Consider the following 24,158-nt stretch of genomic DNA (forward strand, 5'->3'; position numbering starts at 1 on the left):
GGGCCGTATGAATAGGATGATTTGGCTCATCAGTTAAGGATAAGTTTAATGTGCAAACACATATTTTTTTATATATGGTGTATCTTAAGAGGATCTTTAAAATTTATTTTACTTTATTTAGAGTTTTATTAATTTCTCCATAATTTTTACAAAGTTCACAAACAACATTGTAATTAATCTTTTCATGTCTACCTTCATTTTTCCTACATAAAGCATAGTATAAGTAAACTAATAAAAGTGGTTTCACTAATTTTGGAGGTGTGATGAATGAGTTATGAATTAATATAGTTACAACACATTTACACAATCATGCATATTAAAATAACTTTTTCATAAGTTCATGTATTTTTAAAGACATAGGATCAATAAGACAAAAAAAATTGGTTTCATGATTTTTTGGATTAGCAAATAATTAACTATGGATTTAACTAGGATTAGTAAATACATTTTCTCATAGAAAATATACAACTTTTTTATGAGTATAAATTCTTTTATCATGTAGATCATGTTACAAGGAAACCAACAAAATTTGTTTTACTTGATTATTAGTTATTGATTTTACAAAGTTGAGCTATATTTTTTTGTTTTTTTAACTTCATTGAAATTCGAGAAAAACGAGCGATTTTTTACCACAAATGAAATACGGGAAATGCAACTGGTTTACGGTTGAATTTGGTCTATTTTTGGTTGAATTTGAGTGGTTACCAAATGTCGATTTGGTTGAATTTTTACCTTCGATTACAAATTTAACCAAGTGAATTCGATCGAATTCTTATCAAATTTTAAGTTGTTTTTTTTTTATATTCACGAATTTCATAAAATCGCTAGTCCCAGTTTTCGACCCTCAAACGAATTTGTAAACCTTGTCAATGGTAAGCCTGGGCTTGCGGCACCGATGCAACCTAATCTCTTTGCCTTGTCTGTAAACGTCGTAAGTTTTTTGGATTACTTATTCTTGGTTTTGTTCAGCTCAATTTGTGAACAATGAATCCAACTGACTCAATACAACAAAGAAAACATACATCTATTGTCTATTGAGCTATCCTACTGTATGTAATCCAAGTTCATGCTTATGCTGATGACCCTTCTGTGGCATCCAATGGTGCAATATCTGCAAATTTCAGCCATACTTGATCAGGTACAACAAACCGATGGAAGATGGGAACCGGAGTTCACAAAAATTTCAACCACATTATTCGAACACATGAATCAGGATCCGTTGTTGTCCGTGCGTATATTCAGCCAAACAATATATGTACAGCCAAGCAATCATATATTAAAAGCACTTGTTCTTCAGAGTTGTATGGTTCGGTATTTTCGAATTGAATAATTAGTTTTCAATTAATACTGGTAATTTATGTTTGGATTATTTTGTTTTTTATATCTCAATATTTCTGAATTCGTACCTGTTTCCGATTTTTCTATTTTCAAGAGAAAATATAAAAGTGAAAATAGTTAGAGAGTATTTTTAAGAGAAAATATGAAAATGAAAATACGAAATATGGAAGCGCAGCCCTTTGATCCGGTCCCCGCCCCTTGCGTGGTGCCGCGCGTCACCACCTTATCCACCACCGGCCACCTTTGCCCGTGGTGAAAATAGCCCATGGGCCATCCCACTGCCAAGACAACCCCCACTCCGCAACGGCGCGGCCCGTCTGCACAGCGCCACCGTCCGTGCCGCGAGCCCCGCCCACGGGTGCGCCTGGCCGCGCAAACCACTCCACTCTCGCGCCGTCTCGCCCGCCGCCTGCCGCCGACCGTCTCGACGTTGGCGCTGAAGTTAGGGTCCCCAGCCAGACGAAGGAAAATAACGAAACCTTTTCTTTCCGAACGAAGAAAATAACGAAACTTGCATGCTAGTTTTGTCCTTGGCAAGCTGCTATGTCACGTCCACGGTCCACCTGCCTGCCACGGAGCTCGATCGACGTCCGCGAGGAGGCGTGTCCTTCGTCGCCGACGAGCTGGAGATGACGCAAGGCCTTCGTGGCCGTCAAGATATGGGTGAAGCAGGTCCGCGACCTCACGTACGACGCCGACGACTGCACCTTGGATTACCTCGCCTTCGACACCTCGGCGCCAGGGGGTGCGACTTGCCGCAGTCCAGCCAGCTGAGAGCACACCGTCCGGACAAGGCAAGTGAAGGGCAGGATCGAGTAGCTAATCCACCGTCGCGGCCGCATCTCATCTCATCACGCTGCTCGTTGTGTGGACTGTGGGTATCTCGTCAAGTTGTGCCCCATTGGATTGGCAGAGATCTTTTACTGTAACTGTACCATGGCGTGAGCTAATTTTTAATGGGCCACACATGTCAGTGACAACGTCACCCCGTGCACCGTTGGATTGGGTTGCTCAAAGACTGTCACCGAGACCAAGCTGCTTCTCGCCACGGAGCTGGAGCACGAAGTGGCGGCCATGTCGGCGCGGAGCTGGAGCAGAGGCGTCCGAGGAGTGGTCGTCGACACCGATCGCCCGGAAGAATTTGGTGCAGCCGGTGATACCCATTCCCGAACGTTGAGCGAGGGCGAGGACGGTGTCGTCGCCATGCCTGCCCAGACCGGAGGTGATTCTGCTCAAGTTTATGTATGCAGCTAAGCAACCACCAAAATTGCCCATAGTTCGAGCTAGTCAGTGAGCTGAGCTTATGTAGTGTTTGCACAATTGATGAACTACTAGTGATCCTAGGAATTGTACGCTCCAGGCCCGACCTTGTCAAGACCTCGCGAAGCTCCATCATGGAGTTTCGAGGTCTGGTTTAGTTTGAACACCTCTAAACAATCAACAGACCTTCATTACACATAGCACACCGACGGTCAGTCTGTGCAATTGAAAATCATGTAGCGTACCAGCTAGGCCACATATTTGCATTTTGCAGGAGAGAACTACAGTTTCGTCATAAAATATTGAATAAGGAATAGATACACAGAATTGGCAACAACGCACCCAAATTGCTGTATTATTTGCATACGTACTTGACCACCGAGGTCAAGGACATCTCATTGGACGATGACGAATAGGTAGACAAGCTCAACCATGAGGATTTCGAAAACACCTGCTCGTATGCGAAACTCACTATCTTTAAGCTAAAAAGTAAAGGCACAGTCGTCACCATAGAGAAGCATATCAACCGGGATGTGGAGTCCCTGTTATACATCAGATTTCAGACACCACGATTTATTCGAATACATTATTAAACTCGAAGGAAGGAAACTTAAGAGTAGGATGCACATAACATTTAACTACAACTGTTGTACTCCTACAGATAATCCGGAAGGGTTGCAACTCGCAACAGGGGATAAAGTTCAGAAGCATACATGGATGCTGGATAAAGTTCAGAAACATACATGGATGCTAATACGCTAGTACGCTGCTGCACATACAACAAAACGGAGGAAAGTAAGGAAGAAACAGAAATTTAGTTCTAACGCGGCTCTCTTGACTGAGACCTATCAGCTTGCCTGTCATCAGGCACATCGTCATCCCTGTCATTGTGCCTGTCATCATGCCTATCATAGTGCCTTTCATTCTCCAAAGGCTGCCTATCAAACTGTCGATCATTTCTCTCATTGTAATTGTCATATCTTCTCTCCTTGCCCGAATGTTGCCTATCAAAGTGCCGATCATTCCTGGATGGATATCCATCATTGGCTGATGAATGGCTGTATTTGCAGTCAGCTCCTTTACTGCAGTTCCCGTAGTCAAGAAAATGCCAGCAGACTCCCTCAGGTCTATGTCCCCTTGACCCTCCATCACCACCAGAACGTGGCTTCCATGACCTTCCACCTGAGTTGCTGGCATTAAAAGCACCACGATGTCCAGAGTGCCTGCCCCCATTGTCTCTCTGCTGATTATTCCAATCGGGATTCCCATTTGGTGAATTCCAGTTCATATTATTGTTCCCCTGACCTGGATTTCCCTGCGCAGGACCACTCCAGCTGACGTTTCGGTTCATGGTTCCAACTTGGGTTCCCCAACCAGGATAAGGATTTGCATTCCCTGGTGCAATGCCACCCCAAGGGGCCATTCCAACTCCTTGCATCTGAGCTCCCATCATAGCAGCTGCATTTGGAGTCCCCTGGCCTTGAGTTGCCGTCCAGATCATGTTCATGTTGGTGTTTCCTGTGTTTGGTGTAAGCCAACCCATGTTTGGGACTGCATTTGGCTGTGTTGGCATTGTTAAACCCATGTTGTAGCCAGTCGCACCTTGAACTGATGCTACCCATGGCATGTTCATATTGCTCTGTCCCATCATTCCCCAGCCCATGCTTGCATCACCCTGAGGTGCAGCTCCCCAGATCACATTTCCAGCTACCTGAGCTTGGCCAGATGTATTTGCCACTTGTGCAGGCATAGCCCACCCACTGCTTTGACTATCACCGCCGACAGTGAGTGTCGCCGAGGGCTGCACCGATTCAGCAGATGGTGCTGACATCAGCTGAGATGGCATCATTGAGTTGGAGGCATCAGTCGATGACAACCGGCTCCTTGTGTCTGCAGGTGTTACCAGAACAATGCCATTAGGTTGGCTTTACACTTAAACAAAGTAATACTCATTGTGCGAGAGATGGTTATGATTGAAATTGCTGAATATACTTTGAAATTAAAGAAAACAACAGAATCCAAGACTTCTAGAAAGATTGGAAAGCAAACATGGTATAGACAAGTGGGCAAGCATTGAGCTAATACCTTCAAGTTGCTGAGGTTGCTGAGTGTTCAGTTGTGCAGGTCCAGGCTGTGCACCAAGTGGTCCAAGATCTGCAAGGAACAAAACTGTTTTACACCAATTTGAAACATTTCTATACTATCATTTCCAAATTTTAATGTATACCACCTATTAAAACAAAATAGAGTTGCGACCTAAACAAGTTGGACCCATTTGGATCCCATGATTTTGATTCCAGTTCTGCAATTTCATTGAAGCACGAAACTTTCTCTAAGGGCCTACCTTCACCCGAAGAGCTCAATCTTCCATGTGAAGCATCTTCTGCTAACTTGGATTCACTTCCGTCAGCTAACATGCCGTCCCTTTGTGGCAAAACAGATGATATTTGGTTCTGGGAGGGTAAACCTGAATTAAACATTACTGCAGTTGCAGGAGCTGGTACGGGAGTTAGATTACCCATATTTCCCGCAACCACAATATTCTGTCCAGCAGAAAATCCTCCCATGGCAGGCTGCGTAGGTGTCATAGGATTTACTGTAACTCCAAACTGACTTGAGGGAGCATTCCAACTTCCAATAAGAGATTGTTGGCCTGCATATGCAGTTTGAGAATTTTGCATTCCATAATAACCTTGTGTGCCAGACTGGATCATGGTTGATCCATGGTTTGTTGTACCATAATCATGTCTTTGATCCCTACCTAAGAAAGACTCTGACCTATTTGGAATTGCTGACTTTGGAGTTTGTTCGCCAGCTTTTGTGTTTTCCTCAAGAATAGACTCGTTATGGGGTTGAGCACCAATATCTGAGTTGCTTCTCAGATAAGTTTTGTCAATTTGAGACGAGTTAACAAGTGGTGGTTCCCATGGAGGCAGATCTTTCTCAAACTTCCCCATCAAAGCATCAGTCAATAGAATTGAATCATCTTGCTTCTCACTAGATTTCCATATTTTCAGATTAGGAGGGAAGTACCCACTGCTGTTCCATTTCCGCAATTGTACAATTGAGAAAGGGCCTTGAATTTTACCAGAAGGATCCACATACTGCCAGATTTTCTCAGACTCATTAACAGTTGACTGTGATGCTAGTTTTGCCCCAGAACCTACGTTAGCAGCTAAAGTTTCAGATGAGACACTAGATGGCCCTTGTGGAGCATTGCGTGTGGTAGATTCCATTTTAATTGTTTGTGCACCAATGTTTAAACTCTCTGATTTACTTGTATAACCAGCACTTTCACCTTGAGAAGAAAATGTAGATCTCCGTGCAAGTGGGGATTCCATATGAGAACTTGATTCAGCCCAAGTGTTTCGGTTAGATTCCCAGTTACTTTTTGGATCTCGCTGTACAGAATTTCTACCATCGCCTTTACCTGGAGACGCAAGATTACCATCTTTCCTTAAGAAAGAACCTCTTGATTTATTGAAGCTACCTGCACAATAGAGAAATGGAAGTTGAAGTCAGAGGAGCAATAATGTTTAGATCAGAAGATAATACTTTGGGAGGGAGTAAAATAAAGCCAAGTACTTCTTTCAATTTCCTGCTCCTGTTCCTCTGGAGATTCATAATCCGGATCCATGGCAGGGTCAGCATGTATTTCAGGTTCTTCATTTAGCCTACGAGCACGCTCCTCTGGAGTGCTTAGTAGCTTCAGCTTCTCTACACATTCCCTAAGCGTGAATACTGGTTAAGGCATACAAGTCAAATTATAATTTAACAAGAAGGAACAACCCTCTCTGAAACTTCTCGAACACAGAACAGAATAAAGCCTACTGATAAATATGACGGAAGCAGACTAATTGACCATAAGCACCAATTACCATTAACTAAGCAGACAATAAATGATATTGGTTGATAACAATAATGTCATGAAAAAGGATATTCTTTCCTATGGCCCATATCACTTGCACGGTCGCGAAGATGCCCGAGTCTCATCTTTTCACTTTCAATCCACTGCGAAGTTTCCAATTGGCAGTGAAGAATAAAACAAAAAAAAAAACAGATTTAATTGGCAAAAAACTTTTATAGTTCATTTTAATACTAGTTGCTTACATCATTGACTTTCAGAGCTTGGAGAACCCTTGCCTTCTCCTGAACCTCTCCCTGAAAGAAAGATAGTCAAACGAAAGGGAAAAAAAAAGTGTAGGCAATACAAAAATGCGCAAGAAACATTCTGTAGTAACGTTACCACTGTCAGCCTTGGAATGAATCCATACTTTATGCTTTGACGTAAGCGTTTGCACTCCTCCTAGAAAAGGAAAAACAATAGCGAATCAGCAAATGTATGAACTCTGAGCAGCAGATTCACCGATTGAGTGTGTGTTTGTATCCATGAAATTAATGTAAGTACTCAAAGTCAAAGTAAATAAAACTATAAACTTAGTAGAATAACAAATGTAAGCAAATGGTCGGCTTTCTACTTGCTTTCAGTAAACACCAACACAATACCAGCAAAGCTATTGGGTGAATTAAGAAATAATAAAATACCTCAGTGAACTCCTGGTTTGAGATTATGTCAATAGTTACTACCTCTCGCTTGTCTAAGTTCAGTATCTCTAGCGTTATATCAGTTGTCTTTTTCCCAGATTTATATATTTCTGCAGCTCTTCCTGTCCCTGCAAATAAAAGAGGGAAATTTAGAATAATGCAGCCAAAACAACCATACCAGTTTGGAAGTAAATCCACTTACCAACAATTTGTACAAGTCGATAGATGTCTTGCCTTTGCCCTGTACCAGGTATTCTTATTCTCACAAATGATCCAATAACTTTGTCATCAAATGTATCAACATCACCAATCAACTCTTCCATTAGGTTGCGACGCAGGTACATCAAACCAATGTTATGGTTATCTATTGCCGCGTAGTCATCAAGATTAGGTTGACGACCTCTCTGGTTACGTGATTTTCTTCTTTTTTCTGAACTCATTGCAACTGAAGCTTCACTGTTACCATCAGCGTCCTGACTAGAGTCAGGGTCTACAACACCACCATGGTTGTCATCGGCATCTATTGGTGAAACCTCACTCATGAGAAAATGAGATTCAAGAAGCTTAAGCATCTCAAAATGCCCCACACGTTCTTTTGCAAAGAGACTTTGAAGCAAAGTATCACAAACTATCTGGCTTTTCCGACGAGGATCCCGCAAATTGTGGCTTTTGATATACTCAAGTAAAAGGGCTTGAACATCAAACTGAGTCAACACAGACTTATCACCATTTCTCATATGAGCTAAAAAATTTAAGAGCTCCTTAGAAGCCCAGCTGGCCTCTTCAGCTGAGGATGTAGATGTGCCAACACTTTCAGATTCCTTTGATTGATGCTGGCTGCTCAAAGCACGCCTGGATAATTTTCTAGTCTTTTTCCCTGAAGAAGCATGAGCATCACGAACGGCTGACAGGCCTCGTTTGGTAGATTTTCTAGTGCTCTCTTTTCCTTCAAAACCATCCTCGGTGACAGCTTGCTTTGATCGCTTTCTTCCCCTCTTTTTCGATGAATTGCTTTCTAGATGCCGCCCCAATGAACTCTCAGAATTGGCCTCTTCATCATTATTATCAGGCAGTTCACCATGATCATTGTCACGAATAACCAAAGAAGACCCACTCTTTTGAGACTTGGCTGCTGATATTTCTTCAACTGTCAATGACAAGTTTATCTTTAAATTCAACCAATAGTCCTTGAACAAATACCACCAGCTGCTTTTGTCATCAAAATCCACATCCTGTTAAAAAAATCTCATAAGTACAAAAACACCACTGTAAAATTCAATAATGTTCTTTCCACAGGCAAAGCTGCCAACATTACAATGGTTTAAAGTAATGCTCACCAGCCGTATGCAAGATTGGCAGGTTTCAGGGCAAAGCATAACAGGAAAAAAAAAGCAAAATCAATAATGTTCTTTTCATAGACAAAGATGCCGGCACTGCAACAGTTTAAAGTAATACACACCAATAGTAAGCAAGATTGGCAGGTCACAGGGCAAAGCATAACAGAAAAAAAAAACCTGAACATACAGTAACCAAATTGAAAATTTGCCATTAGTCAACTTTTTACTGGACTACAAGATACTGGTGTAGATTAATGAGTATTCCAAACAGGGTAGATTTTGTGTGCACTATATAATTGCCTTTTCAACTGTATGATGCAGCATACCGCAGTAATGATCATTGGCGTGTGTACTATGACATATCTTTACTTTAAGATTGGGTGGTGGTGGTTGTGGTAGGTAGGTTCTCCCACATCCACCTTGGAGGATCTCATACGGATAGATCTCTGCACGCATATGCATGTACCAAGGAACATCCACTGTGGATGATGGGATTATCTGCCCACAGTTGTGATCAAATGACTTATGATATGATTCTCTGTAGCTTGTTGATCAGTTGGGATTCTAAATGTAGTTTCTGTAGTTAACTAAGGATAATCATTTGTGCATGATGAATATGTCAGCAGATAGAGTTTAGAACTTGTAGTAGCATTCAACTTAGATCTACTGCAACACACAAGCACTCGACTAGTCACATATGTTATTTTGCAGTGTCCAGAATAAAAGAATGCATTTCTCGTTTGTTTCCAAAAACACACACACCGAACGGATGTCGCCAAAATGCATACAAATTTGAGGGACAAGTTGGAATACAGGAATTCCATAGGAAATTTATATGAAGGGAACATCTACTCTTAATGTCTGTGCAGTGTAGCAACAATAAAAACTAATGATTTAAAGTGTCGATATAAATTGTGACGCAAGTGTTGCATGGGAATGCCATCCATCCATAATCTACTCCCTCCGGTCAAAAGTGATGTTATGGTAAGCATGCAGTCAAACTTTACATACTTTCTCTTTCCATATCTTTGCTAACATTTTAGATTGGTCACATTAAAGTGAGATTTGAAAATTCGTCTTGTAAAAAATATCAAAATGCTATAATTTTACTAAGTTGAACAAATACATACTAGAGACATTAGTGTTCAAAACGCTACTTATTACTAACTGGACGAGTAGCAAGCTGTAAAACCATATAACATCAGTTCATAAACACAATTCTCACTACACAGCGAGTTGTATGGATATGCTCATTTGATTTGATCAAGTCAAATAGACGGGTCAAGCGTGGATCTACATCTTAATTGTATGTATTGCTTTTATAGGACCAATATTGGGTGGACATGTAAAAAAATGAGCAATAAGCACCTTGCATGCCAAGTCTAAATCATTAGCATGAAGAAAATTACAAAATAATAAACAGGTAACCTCAACGCCACAAAGAACCAAAATATTACTAAGTTAAAGAAAATAACTAGATCGAGGAAACAAGAATGACGGGTAAGGTTACCATTTGGTCAGTTGCCTCCTCTTTGTTCTCTATGAGCATCACAGTGTTCATGCATGTCTCACAAAAGCCCTTAAATCCTCTGACACAGACGAACTTCGCCTCTTTTATACATGCCTTACATAATGAATATGTGCATGTGTAACACATATGGCGAGCAGGTTTCTGGCAGTTGCTACAAATGTGCCACCCTGGCAGCAAAGTAAATAGAGTCAAATACAAGTATTTTGAGAAATTATATCTGTGTGCTAAGCAACAGCCCTCATCATCATCAGAAAAAATACAGCTCTATTATAAATAAAAAAAATAAAAAAAACTATTGTAGAGGTCTTTGTTTCAGAAACCAGAATAGCAGTAAAATATCAGGTTTCATAAGTAAGCTGGCAACCAAGATTATACAGTGCAAGCTCATAATCAGCAAGAGAAAACATACCTCCTAATTCATACAAGTTAAACTAATCGAGAAGCGCACATTGGACAGATTTCACTAATTTCAAAGTTCAGGGACAAATAACACATTTTCTTAAGTCAGCTATGATGCTAAAGAACAGGAAAATTGTGTGGCAACCACACCTTCTGGCTTGTAACATAGCAGGATCATAGCAAAGATGCCTCTAAAACATGGATTTAGGGTGATGGTACATGCACACCCACATGGCCACATGGTTCAAACACAAGCATTTAAGTAAGGACAATGAGAGGTGTTCTGACAAAATTATCACACATACCACAATTCCACCGACCCTTCGACTTGAAGAAATCGTCATCCCGATTAACACAAGAAGGATGATAAGCTTTAGGACAGCCCCTGAAATGAGGATACAGAAATGAACCATGATCAACCAACAACTTAACATGTTCCGTATTTTGGAATAAAGAAATAAAGAAACCCTATGTGATGCACAGACCTACGATCACAGACCACAAGATCACCACCATCAAAGCATATGAAGCAAACCTCCTCCTCATCTTTCCTCTTTGCAGATGGCTTCACCGCAGCCTGGGCCTTGGAAGATGGACGACCTCGCTTTCGGCGCCCTCCACCTTTCCTAGTCAAAGGAGGAGGCCCATCGTCATCCTCATCCATATGCGCAGCCTCTTCTTCAAGGGCATCATCACCAACCATGCCTTCGGCAGCTTCGTCTGCAACATCTTCACCACCGATTCCGTCTTCTTCATCCTCAACATTAGTCATGGCAGCTGCATTCGTCTGCATGGTATCCTCTTCCACTCCATCATCATCAGCTGTCACGGCCTCATTTTGCTCATCAATGCCAGTCAGGCCAACTCCATCCATCACTGCAGCCTCTTCAGGGACATCAGCAGCAGCCTCATCCATCTGCACAGCCTTTTCTTCAGGGACATCAATACCAACTGCAACATCCACAGCTTCATCTGCAACGTTTTCTGGTGTCATGGTAACTGCATCCGTCTGCATGCCATCCTCTTCCACATAATCATCATCAGCTGTTGCAAATTCCTTTCGCTCACTATCGTCTCCAGTTAGTACAACTCTATCTGTCTGTATCCCCTCATCTGCGGCAGCATCACCCGCTGCCCCAATATCTTCCTCCTTGTCATCTCTGGTCATGGCAACTGCACCCGTGTGCTTGCCCTCCTCATCTGCAGCAGCAGTAGCAATCGTGCCAACACCTTCCGCCTCATTATCATCTCCAGTTTGGACCAGCGTATCCATGTTTGTGCCCTCCCCTGCAGCATGATGCCCAGTTTTCACAAGCTCGGTTTCCACCTGATTTGACAGAGCTGTAGCTACATCCATCTGTGGTCGCTCCTCATCCTGAGCATGCTCACCATCATCGTTAACTGTGACAATCTTATCCATCATTGGACCATCATCCTGTACATCATTTACCAAATGAGCAGCCTCATCGGTGTCATCAAGGGAGCCACAAACAACCTCCTGACCAGTCTGGCCATCTGACCTACACACACCTCCGGCGGAAACCATGATGGGATCATCATCAACCAGGACAGCATTGACTGATGTGGAGGGTGTCAGGGCAGGACCCACCTCTGTGGGATCTTCCACGGAAGCAGTAACATCATCCGTTCGCACCTCCACACTTGAATCCTCCTCGGGCTCGTCAGCCTTAGCTACATCGGGCAGATTGGGATCTTCTGCAAGCTCTGCTGCCACCACATCATCACCACAGAGCTCTGCACCCTCATCCACCTTGCCACCCTCGCCATAAGGAGCTCCACCGTCCTTCTCACCCTCAGGAGGTCTATCATCCTTGTAACCCTCACCGTGTAGCACGATATCCGGGGTGGTCGGCACGGCCTCCTCCATTGCAGGAGGGGCCTCGGCGTCGGTCATGGGGTTCAGTTGAACCACCAAAATTTCTGGAAAACAACTGCACCCGCACCTTGGCTAGATTGACCTTGCCCGCTGAAGACGAACCTAATCAAACCAGTGATGCATGGATTAGAGTGGGACGGATTGCTAAGGCACCGCGCAGCAAAACAATCCGCAGATAACTGAGTGGAGAGGAAGAAAATTTTGAATTTGATTGCTCACCGTCACGGCAAATACACCCTAGAACAAAAGGAGCGCCTGGAACAATCCCCGTCCAAGCAAGCTTGGCTTGGTCACCGACTGAAGGGGAAATCGACCGGGAGTTCGGACGGCAGGGGAGAGCAGGAGGGCGGCGCCTCCCGAAGAGCGGATACTCCGGTGGTAGGAGGCCTGGTTTGTGTCCCGTCGCCGGTGATGAGGCGCCACGAATTTGCGGCGGCGGTGAAATAGGAGCAGGAGAGGAAACCCTCGACCTCGACCTAGTCCCCTCAATTTTTTGCAGCTTTTCCAGTTTTGCCCCTAATCCCCTCGATTTTGCAGAAAAAAACACCTTTCAGTTTCTATAACCGGCTGGTTCAGCCGGACCAGGAAAACAAGCCGTCCAGATCACCGCTTCTAGTTTTCTTCCGGTTCGGTTGAAGTCTGATCCGATTGCAAAACTATGTTATTGAGGTGTTTAGAGATCATCCCGAATCGTATAATTTAGCAGTAAATTTTGGATGACAATAACAGAAGAGACTTAAGATGATTTTGTATTAAGAGTAAAATTAGCTAAAATGATGAGACGTAGTTATAACGAGAAAGAAATGTATTGAATAAAAGAAGTCAGAATAGAAAAAAAAATGGTTGTAATAATACAGCTTCTGCGATATACGACCCCAAACAAATTATTTAGGCATACTCATCGGTGTGATCATGGAGAGGAAAAAACATATGAGGATATATCTAATTTCAGTTGAGATAAATTCAAAAGTTTTCATAATTGATTTAGTTTTTCTCGGTACATAACCCCTATCAGTTATATTCAAGCACATGACTAATCAGCTTCACATATCGATCATCCAAGGTAAATTTTCATAACACATATTCTCTTTAGTATATGTCAAAATTCATACTATGCTCAGCCTAGGTAAGACCGCCAAGACACATCACCCCTTTTTAAGTTTAAAAGCCACATCATCACTGATGAACCTCTACAACTTTGTGGTTACCCTCCTCTATAGATATTTCCCTTTTATCATATTCCCTTCATTATCAATCAAAAGGTGCATCACAAGAAATGCATGCGACCTGCAATGTTGCTCAGTTCGGTTTGGACTTTACGATATGTTATGGCAAATGACATCATCTTATATGGTCTTGTAACCAGTTTTACCATAAAAGAATGTGTCACTTCATACCTTTTGGTATGTCCCCTATGTTACCATCATATTTGCTTCGAGTTTTAAGATACTATGTTAAAATGTATCTTGATTTGTATATGATGAGTCATTGATAATGCTGGATTTAAGATGGGTTTTGATTGGTATGAGTGTATTTGTACATGTTCTTGTTTATGGCTAATTAAAGTTTTAATCGGAGCAAACTATTTCAGAGTACAGAAAAAATATCTCATCGAAACATCCGGTATGTGAGTTTTTTACCACACTGAATAGTCTGGTGGTACGGTGAAGTGAGCACCGGAGCATTTTCAGCGATGAAGAAGAAATAGGAGCAAACACCAGATATTCCGGCGTTTCAGTGTGAGCAGAGGATATTGTTGGATCTTTTGTTGTAGAGAGATTGCAGAAGGGTGGTTTGGTACATTTGCACACGCTGGATTATCTAGTGATGGGCATGAGATCATCATAAGTTTTCACCGGACCTTTTCTTATAGAGAGCAAAAAATTTATGAAACAAATAGTGCTACACTTACCGGATGATCCAGTGTTCAGAGGCAAAACACGTGTATCATCTGGTGTTCACGTTTTCAGTATAATGTATTTTGAACTGAGGATTTATAATTTTAATTTTGAACTAACTTGGTTTAGAGTTGGAGAAACATGTTTGCTTATTTCATGATGTGTAGGTGATGGATGCAACTTAGCGGTCGACGGTGGGATAATTGGGGCCAAACGGGAGGCTTGGTGCCTGTCGATCAAGGAGGTCAGGCGGAGTCAAGGATGATCCTAGCTGTACACATGGAGGTCAAGTAAAACGTGAAATGAATAATGAAGACAACGTATTGATAAAGTCAAGCGATGGGATAGGGCTATGGGAGAGTTGGAACCAGCCACTTAAGCCTTTTGTGTCACCTATTTGAGAGTCTAGTGCTAGAGTTTTAGATAAGAGGAAGATGAGTTCTTAGCTTATTTAATATGTGAGAGTTTCTGAGAGAAAGAATCCTTATAATTCGCTTAAAATAGGGTTGACCTCTTTGAGTAAAGAAATTTATATTTTTTATATGCTTGAATTTTCCTCCTTCTAGTCTCTCTATTGGTTCCTTTGCAAGTTTTATTTTTTCGGTTGTGATTTTCTTGATTATTTTTGTTTTTGCCTTTAAGCTGTGATTTTTCAACCTTAGAAAGTTATTCTTCTTGTTATTAGAGGCATAAACGTTCATATACTTATGTATTTGAGAGGGTCTTGAATCTTCTTATCTCTAGACCATCAACTTGGATAGTTTCTTTTTTTGGTAACTGTATTTTTGCTTTTTCTTCATTCAAGTTTTAACCTTTTGTGCTTAAAGACACATGGAATGGTCTTGAATAAGCATATGATTCATATTTCATCTGTGGAGGTATGTTGTCTTAGAACTTTCTTTCTCATTTTGTCTCTCTAAAGTTTATACTTATGTTTGTGCATTTTTGAATAACGTTGGGTAAACAAGGAGTAGGTCATCTATTTCACAAGATATTTGTCGGGCGCATGTTCACCTCCGTCTAGTCGTCTTCTCAATCCTACAACGTTTTGTAAATCGAAAGTTTCACATTTGAGGGTTTTTGGTTGCTATTGTTTCATCCTAAAGCGTGGCAATCTTGATAAGTTCGAGTCACGCTCTTCTGATGACATTTTCTTAGGGTATTTTTTTCATACTTATACTTATAGGGTTTACAATCTTAACATTAACACCATCATAGAATCATGTGATGCAATTTTTGATGAGCCAACCATCTGTGCTAGTTCTGACTTTAAATGTGCAGCTAATCAGGAGATGAGCGAGAGTATCTTTGTAAATGGCGACTTTCCAGCTCTTGGTGATGATGAGGCTGATCCACTACATTCCTCAATCATACTTGCTACAGAGCTGGCTCTTGCTTTTTTTACTCCAGCAGAGGGTTCTACAGCCTCTACTTCTATTTCAGTTGCTCTTGGGCCTGCACCAGCCGTGTATGAGGGGAGGTTCTCTCAATGCATGAGGCTCCTTAACAAATTCAGCGGTGATATCCTCCACACATGATGATCGACGATCTCGATGAGAGGGTAACTAGGTCTAAATCCACTCAACATGCTCATTTTATTAATTCTGGATTCGTTGCTTACTTTGAACCCCATGATGTTAGACATACTTTATCTGATTCAAATTAGGTCAATGCTATGCAGGAATAGCTTGAAAAATTTGAGAGAATCTAAGTTTGAGTCCTTGTAGAGTCACCCCTCATTTTCACACCATAGGCATAAAATGAGTTTTAAAAAATAAATAGGGGGAGGATGAGTTTGTAAAAAGGAACAAAACTAGATTTGTAGCTCAGAGTTTTACTCAAATATAGGGGATAAACTTTGAAGAAACCTTTACACCAGTAGCTAGGACAGAAGCTATTAGGATCCTACTAGCTTTTGCGGTATCCCAATTTTTCAAGCTATATCAAATGGATGTCAAGAGTGCTTTTCTAAATGATTTCATAGAGGAAGAAGTCTATGTCAAGCAATCCTTAGGCTTTGAGCACCCTAAATATCATTATAGAGTTTACAAGCTTCAGAAAGCTTTGTATGGCTCGAGCAGGTACCTATAGCTTGGTATGATAGATTTAGGTTATTCTTGCTAGAGCATGGGTATGTCATGGGGTCAGTTGATAAAATTTTATTCACTTTTAGGTATGGCAAAAAATTTCTACTTATTCAGATTTACGTAGATGATATCATTTTTGTTAGCTCTTCTCATGCACTTGTGGTCAAGTTTGCATAAACTATGAGAAAAGAGTTTGAGATGTCGATGATGTGCGAGCTCAACTTGTTTATTGGACTTCAAATCAAGCGATGCAAGCAGGGTACATTCGTCCACCAAACGAAATACACCAAGGAGCTATTGAAGAAGTTCGATATGAGCGACGTGAAGTACTTGGCGACACCGATGGCTACCTCGGTTGTGGTTGATTCGGATGAAGATGGTGAAGCGGTGGACCAATGGGAGTTCAGAAGTATGATTAGCTCCCTCCCATACCTGGCGGCGATAAGACTGAATATCCACTTCGTCGTCTGCCTCTTCGCGCGCTTCCAAGCTTCACCTAGGACATCTCATCGCCAAGCGGTGAAATGCATTCTGAGATACCTAAAGCACACTCTCGAGTATGGACTTTGGTTTTCTGGTACCTCTTCGCTTTCTCTTTGAAGTTTTTCTGATGCATATTTTGTTGGTTTAAGAATTAACAGGAAGAGTATCTCTGGTACTTGTTATTTTTTGGGTACTTCTCTTGTGTGTTGGTCTTCTCGTAAATAGTCTAGTGCTGAACAGTCTACTACTGAAGCTGAATATATAGCTACTACTAACTGTTGCTCACAGATTTTGTGGATGATTATTACCTTAAGGGATTTTAGGTTAGATTTTAGGAGTGTGCCTCTTTTGTGTGATAACACCAGTGCTATCAACTTAGCCAACAAACTAGTTCAACACTCCAAAACTAAACACATAAATATGAGATTTCACTTTCTGAGATACCAAATTGAGAAGGGAGACATAAACTTGACATACTTTGATACACAACACCAGTTAGCCGATATTTTCACCAAGCCTCTAGATGCTACTAGATTTGTCTATTTGAGGGGAGAGTTTGATGTGTGTCATCCCTATGACATTATGTGTGGAGGAGTTTCTTTTGTACTTACTCTTACTTTTCTTGCATTTGCATTGCTTCTCATTATGCAAGATAATCATCCGATGTTCACATTTTAGTACAATGTATTTTCAATTGAGGATTTGTGATTTTGGTTTTGAACTAACTTGATTTGGAGTTGGAGAAACATCTTTGTTTGTCTCATAGTGTGCAGTTGATGGATGCAACTTAACAGTCAAATGATCAGAGCCAAGCTGGAGGCTCGGTGCTGGACGATCAATGAGGCTGAGCGGAGTCAAGTGTGATCCTAGTTGTACACGTGGAGGTCAAGCAAAGCATGAAACGGAGGATGGAGACAGCGTGTTAACAAAGTCAAACGAAGGGGATGCTGGTGCAAGTGATAAGGCAGTCTAAGGGATTGAGAGTGGGAGAGACTTGATATCGATCAAGACCGTAAGACGGAGGACACACATCATCATCAGAGTGCTCGCTTCAGGTGGAAGCAAGTGGCGACTAGTCACGCTTTGAAAAGTGTGCTAGGGCTTCACGGTTTGGCCTCAAAATCATGAGAGGACTCGAGGAGTACGTGACACCATCACGAAGTTTGTGTTGAGGCAAAGCTAAGTCGTGAAGGCACTGCGGCCATCTGATCAATGGAGTGTTAAGGTAGAAGTGTACTACAAGAAATAAGTATTTTAGAAAAAAGCTAGGAAACTTAGGGGTTAAGTTTTCTATGGCTATAAAATAGAGGGGTAAGGTTATGGAGGATTTGAAACCTACCACTTGAGCCCATTATGCCACCCATTTGAGATGCTAGTGCTAGGGTTTTAGAGAACAAGAAGATGAGTGCTTAGACTATGTAATAAGTGAAAGTTTCTGAGAGAAAAATCCTTATAATCCGTTTAAAAAAGGATTGACCTCTTTAAATAATGAAGGTTATGGTTTTGCATATGCTTGAATTCTTCTCATTCTAGTCTCTCTCTATTGGTTCACTTGCAAATTTGCAAATTTTCTTTTTTCGGTTATGATTTTCTTGTTAAATTTTGTTTTTGCTTTGGAGCTACGATTTTTCAACATTAAGATGTTGTTCTTCTTGTTGTTAGAGGCATAAACATTCATATACTCATGTATTTGAGAGGGTCTTGAATCTCATCGTCTCAGGACCATCAACTTGGAGAGTTGCTTCTTTCGGTGACAGCCTTTTTACTTTGTTCTTCGTTCAACCTTTTGTTCTTAAAGACACATGAAATGGTCTTGAATAGAGCATATGTTTCATATTTCACCAGTAGAGTCATGTTGTTTTGGAACTTTCTTTCTCATTTTATCTCTCTAAAGTTTATGCTTTTATTTGTGTGTTTTTGAGGAACGTTGGGTGACCAAGGAGTAGACCATCTATTTCATAAGATATTTATAAGACATCTATTCACCCCGCTGTAGTCGCCATTCTTAGTTCTACAAGCTTCCACAAAATTTGAAGATTCGAAACACAATTCTATCTTCTAATAGTCACATTATCCTTGATTCTTTTATTTTTTATTTTTTAAATCAAAAAATTATAAAATGTATGCACCATTTTAAAAAGTTACAAATTTAGACACTTGTCGTATGTATTTGAAAATTTTTAATTTAGAAAATATAAAAGTAAAAACTTTATCCTTCGTATGAATCTCGATGTATGTAGGGAAAAGGAACCTAGGATAATACTATTTCCCAAAATAGAGCACATGGGGATAGTGTTGTTTTAGCATAGAACCATCGGATGTTTAGGGAAGGTTTGGTAAAACTCTTAAACTAGTTTCTAGAGTGAAATTAGTGAGAAATCTAACAAACAATAGTTTATAGTTTTCAGCTTCCAGAGTGATTTCGTGAAAGTGATTCATTGAAATTTACTTGTGAGGAACCGTCCAGATAATATTCTAACTAATCATCAGGAGGATTATTATTCATAATCACAACCTTGATGATTAACCAGAATATCATCCTGATAGTACCGGTACGTGTTTTGTGTTCAAGATCGAAACACATGCATTTCCAACATATACAACACAATAAAACTTAAAAAAGAGCGAATAACTAACATTATATTACAGTTTTTAAGCATGCAACAAGTTATTACAATTTATAACAAAAAAGAACTAGGAGGAGACTAAAACCTGCTCAACTCCTATCCAACAAAAGAAAATTAAGCAGCGGTACACTAAAAGCTATACAACAAAAGGAGGATGGAGCCATATGCCCTTAGACTCAATCACAAAGCACGCCAACTGAGTAGGATGCACTACTCGAGCCCGCCACTACCCTCAACAGGCGTGAAGTAGCCAAACACCACCTCTTTCTCACCTGTAAAACTTGTAGAGCAGCTGAGTACGAAGGTACTCGTGAGACTTAATCCATATAGGTACATATAAATAAACCGACTCCAAGGATCATGAATTGAGCTATTAGCAAAGAAACAACCGCAAGATTAAGTACATTTAATATACTTAAGCAACCTAGACATATGTGTGAGCATCTATACTTAATCAATATAAACTAAAATCCAACAACTGGTACAAGAGTATAAAAGGAACAAAAGTAATATGTCGGAGCCAACATCAACAATTTCTAACCATCACCAATATCATCATTAACCCACAACGAAACTCTATGATGGCGTGCATGGACAGAAAATATGCTCATGACTAAGAGCGCGATATTTTAAAATATTTTTACACCCTACAGGTGATACTCCTTTACCCACACGACATGAGGACCATTCGGCTTGTACCACATGCTAAAGTGCACACAAGGGGGTACTCGTGACAATATTTCTCAATAAGCCCCAACCATTTGATACAAGCATCGCTCGGCACGGAGGTATCCAGAACCACTCTCGAAGCAAACTAGATACCTCTACAAGCCTGCTCGCTCACACCGTCGATGTTCAGGCCCAAATGATCACAGCTACAGAGGTATTCGGCTTACTATTAGATCAGCATGTGGTGAGTACGATAAGTGCTTAAGCCAACGGTTAGTGCCCTGGGAACCTCCTCCAAGGCAAATGATACCCCTAACACCGCCTGCATCTCGTCTCATCCTCACCACTCATCCAACCATCATCAATATTTGCAGTATGAACAATAAGTAACCCTATAGCTCGCGAGCGATAGAACTGTCCACCACTCAACTTCTACTGGTGACCTATGCATTGCTAAGCATCTCGTATCACTTTTATATAACAACATTATATAAAACCAAGGTTAAAAGGATATTGATTCATCAATAGGTCAAGGTAGAGATCATGCAACAACATAGGTTCTACCGACATCGACCCGACATCGACTCATTAAACATGCAAACATACAGAAACCATAATTTATCAATTTAGACTCCACAATTCATTCAAATGGTGTAATATGCTTAGATGCTTGTCTTGTTATTCAGGTGATCACCTGATACGCCCCGCACAACACTCACAAAACTCAGGAAGGTTGACGTCGCCTTCAACTATGGCCGGGTCACGTACCGATTCTTCGTTCACTAAACAAGAATGCATGAAATTATGAGAATGAATGAAGTGCAACAATGTATACCACCATATGCATATGAAGAAAAGTCATGAACAATATGCTTTATAATGTATGAACATTTTTTCCAGTTACAACAAGTCATAAGAAAACTAGCAAAATTAGATTCATCAATTTTGGACTTGTAAAGAATTAACGATGAATTAATGAATCCTTAACATAATTAATTCATACCAAAATGTTAATTAATTATTTAATGGTTGGGGATATTTTTAATATGTAGAGAAGGTTATTGTGAAACCAACAAAACTAGTTTCATAATTTTTGGAGCTACAGAGAATTTATTATTAATTTTGCAAGCCTCACATCGCCTGATGAACAGTAAATACGGAGCCTTCACAAATTTTTATGGAGATTCCGCATTTTTTGGAGTATCCGTGAATTTTTTCGAAGTCTCCGAAAAAATTTCTGGAGTCTTCGGACTTTCCAGAATAGCTGTTCTTCGTGGGGAAAAATGACCAATTTGATTCGTGAGCTTCTCCAATTCAAGGTGATATATGTTTGAGATAGTTTAGAGAGTCTAGAATCCACTTATCAACCTAGTAACACGATTTCTAACTCAAATCTCCCCAAATCCTTTAATTTAGTCCAAAACCTCAAGAACTCATGAATTTTACAACCCTAACTCCAATTGAAAATATATCCAACCAAAACACGTATTTTTGCCATGGATACCTAGGGGACTCACCCAAGATATTTGTCGGTTGAAGGAAGAAAGTTCAGGAAGAGAAAGAACACCGATGCTTCTTGTGCTTCAACCATGAACACCAAAAGGCATCAAAATCGGTTCGAATCCTTCGGGAAAATGAAAATAAATTGGAGGGATGGATAGCTTACGAGCTAGTGATCGCGTAGACACCACATGCACACCTTAATTCCTTCTCTTGAGGTGGGATTTTGAGGGAGAAGCAGAGAGTGCTTGAGAGAGAGGGAGAGGGGAGCTCTCTGCTGTTGTGTGTCCAATGGGGAGCACGGTGAGGGAGAGAGTGAGCTGAGGGAGGGGCAGGTGGTGCTGCACAATGGGTGGTTGGGGTGGTTGGCCCATATGTGGGACCCAATGCTAAATAAAGAGTCTATTTTAACTGTGATTCTATTCTTTTCTCTCCTGAATTTCTTTCTCTTATTCAAATAACTCAGAACGAAGTTTTCTAGTATGCCAAAATAATTTACCACATATTTAATTATGACGCTACTGATGCATGATTAAGCTTAATCACGCGATTACGAAATTTGGGACGTGACATTACTAGATGCTGAGAGCTAAAAAAATCAGTTTTCTCTGATTCATTTCTCCTGGAGAATCACTTTATTCATAGAATATACCCTATATGATCACTAGAAAATCACTTTCAACCACAAAATCACTTTCTTCCGAGAATCACTTCTTCCAGTTGTAGATCTCAGCAAGATTAGTTGTCATTATTCCACACCTTACCCCTCCAGTATCGTACATCAATGCTCATTTCTCTCTTGGCTCAATTTGTATCCACTACAAAAAGTTTCTAATAGCTGACACTGACCTCTTGACTATCTAGGGAGTATCTGTTGAGATGGGTCCAAGAGCAACCGGGTCATCTCTTGTGTTTGCTAGCTTAGCTGTCTACTTCGTGGCTAGTTCATCTAGTTTTGCCCATAATACGTTGAACTTTCTCTGGTAGTTTTGACTGCACAGTTTCTTGAAAGATTCTCAAGTCCTTGTTTTTGAATTCTGCAAAAGTTTGCACCTATATGCCTCATGCACCACCAACTCTTCAAGTCGGACCACTATGCTCTTACACACCGTCGAACACTGCCGTATTGCATATCCAGCAAAGCCTGCAACAGCTCTGCATGTCTATCATGAATCAAACATACATCAGATCGGTCCAAAACAATAGCATGCTTGACCCGTTTAAGAAACCAATAACAGGTCTCTCTGTTTCTCGCTCTCCATGAAGGCAAACCCCAGTATAATGACTTGGCTATTCTCGTCTACCCTAATTACAGACAATATCTTTCTTTTATACTTTCGAGTGAGGAACGTCGCGTCCAAGTAAATGATGGGTCGACGGTGCCTAAATGCCTTGATAGTTGCCACAAATACAAATAAAGTATGTTGAAATACTCGCTTTCCTCTATACTTCACATCAGTAGAGGGGTAATGATTGATGTCAAAGTAACTTTCAGAGTTTTTTCGCACATATTGTAGCTAGTTGACGTGGTAAGTTGTCATACGAATTTTCGTATGTCTCAAACCTCATCACAATAGCCTTCTGTTTCACCGTTCATGTCTTGGCGTAGTTTATTATGTACTGAAATCTTTCCTCAATAGCACGGATTATTGATCGTGGCTTATACTTTAGGTTGTTCACAATCTCTTCGTACATAATATTGATAACAAAAGCAGATGACAGGTTTCGGTGAGAGAACTCTATTTTCCTTAAATAGTGCACCCGTCACGGACAATCAAGCACATAACACTTGACATCATACTGCCTTTTGCTCGACTTCACAACCTTGAACTAACATCTCTGTTGGATCCTCCTGGTATGTCTCAACTAGCAGCACAAGAGGGAGACCATGTTCACATGATATATCTACGTATTGCATCTAAGTAGATGTCGCATTAATCAGGACGAGCTCCCCGAAGTACCCATGAGTAATACGGCTTAGCACAGCTCTCAGCTTAAACTCATGTTGCTGGGGATTCAATTGAAAATAGCACATCAGCCACTTGCACACGCCCACTATGATCCTCTCATTGGCTCTACTAAATCCCTTGATGACATGCTGAAATCGAGAGAGATCTACACTACTAGTATCATAATTAATCTGACTTTCATCATAATATATCTGAAAATATAATCTATCGGACATCCCTAGAAACATCCAAAAACATATCCAATGTTAATACCGAAAAATTATACTTCTGATTATCGAAACTCTAATAAAATTACCAGCACCGATGATCACCTAACAATACGTTTAGTTTACTACAATCAATATTACTCATAAGCAAACTAACCAATTTAAACTAATTAACCATCTATTTATTTAATAAAGTTTCTAATTATCTATAATTATTACCTACATCATTATTCTGTAAAATCTAGATATTCAAAACTACCGTACTCTAAATACTACTATACATCTAATGACTATCCTACCATATTGAAATTGATCTTTACAATATACTACAAAAGACAGAAAACATCATTTCCTGATTACCTTTTCAAACCCCAGGTCTTATATAATATAACTATTGTTATGTCCCTAAAT

The 24,158-nt window shown here is 40.6% G+C and overlaps 1 protein-coding gene across 2 annotated transcripts; it reads right to left on the reverse strand.

The window, feature by feature from the left end:
* Positions 1-3,120: 3,120 nt before the first annotated feature.
* Positions 3,121-12,827, reverse strand: LOC133901629 (zinc finger CCCH domain-containing protein 19-like). Of its 2 annotated transcripts, none has more exons than XM_062343048.1 (13): positions 12,527-12,827; positions 10,896-12,409; positions 10,716-10,795; positions 9,991-10,178; positions 7,346-8,375; positions 7,144-7,271; positions 6,845-6,904; positions 6,709-6,759; positions 6,539-6,609; positions 6,184-6,332; positions 4,943-6,088; positions 4,699-4,752; positions 3,121-4,494 (listed from the first exon to the last, which is right to left on the reverse strand). In XM_062343048.1, exons 2-13 carry the CDS (start codon positions 12,323-12,325, stop codon positions 3,419-3,421), a joined length of 5,463 nt encoding a protein of 1,820 aa, XP_062199032.1. In that variant the 5' UTR covers positions 12,326-12,409; positions 12,527-12,827; the 3' UTR covers positions 3,121-3,418. The 2 variants fall into 2 exon arrangements, with proteins under 2 accessions (XP_062199032.1, XP_062199031.1); XM_062343047.1 differs by having other exon boundaries at positions 3,121-4,488; positions 4,684-4,752.
* Positions 12,828-24,158: the final 11,331 nt, after the last annotated feature.

The sequence above is a fragment of the Phragmites australis genome, chromosome 20 (assembly GCF_958298935.1).
Source record: "Phragmites australis chromosome 20, lpPhrAust1.1, whole genome shotgun sequence".
NCBI classification, from domain to species: Eukaryota; Viridiplantae; Streptophyta; class Magnoliopsida; order Poales; family Poaceae; genus Phragmites; species Phragmites australis.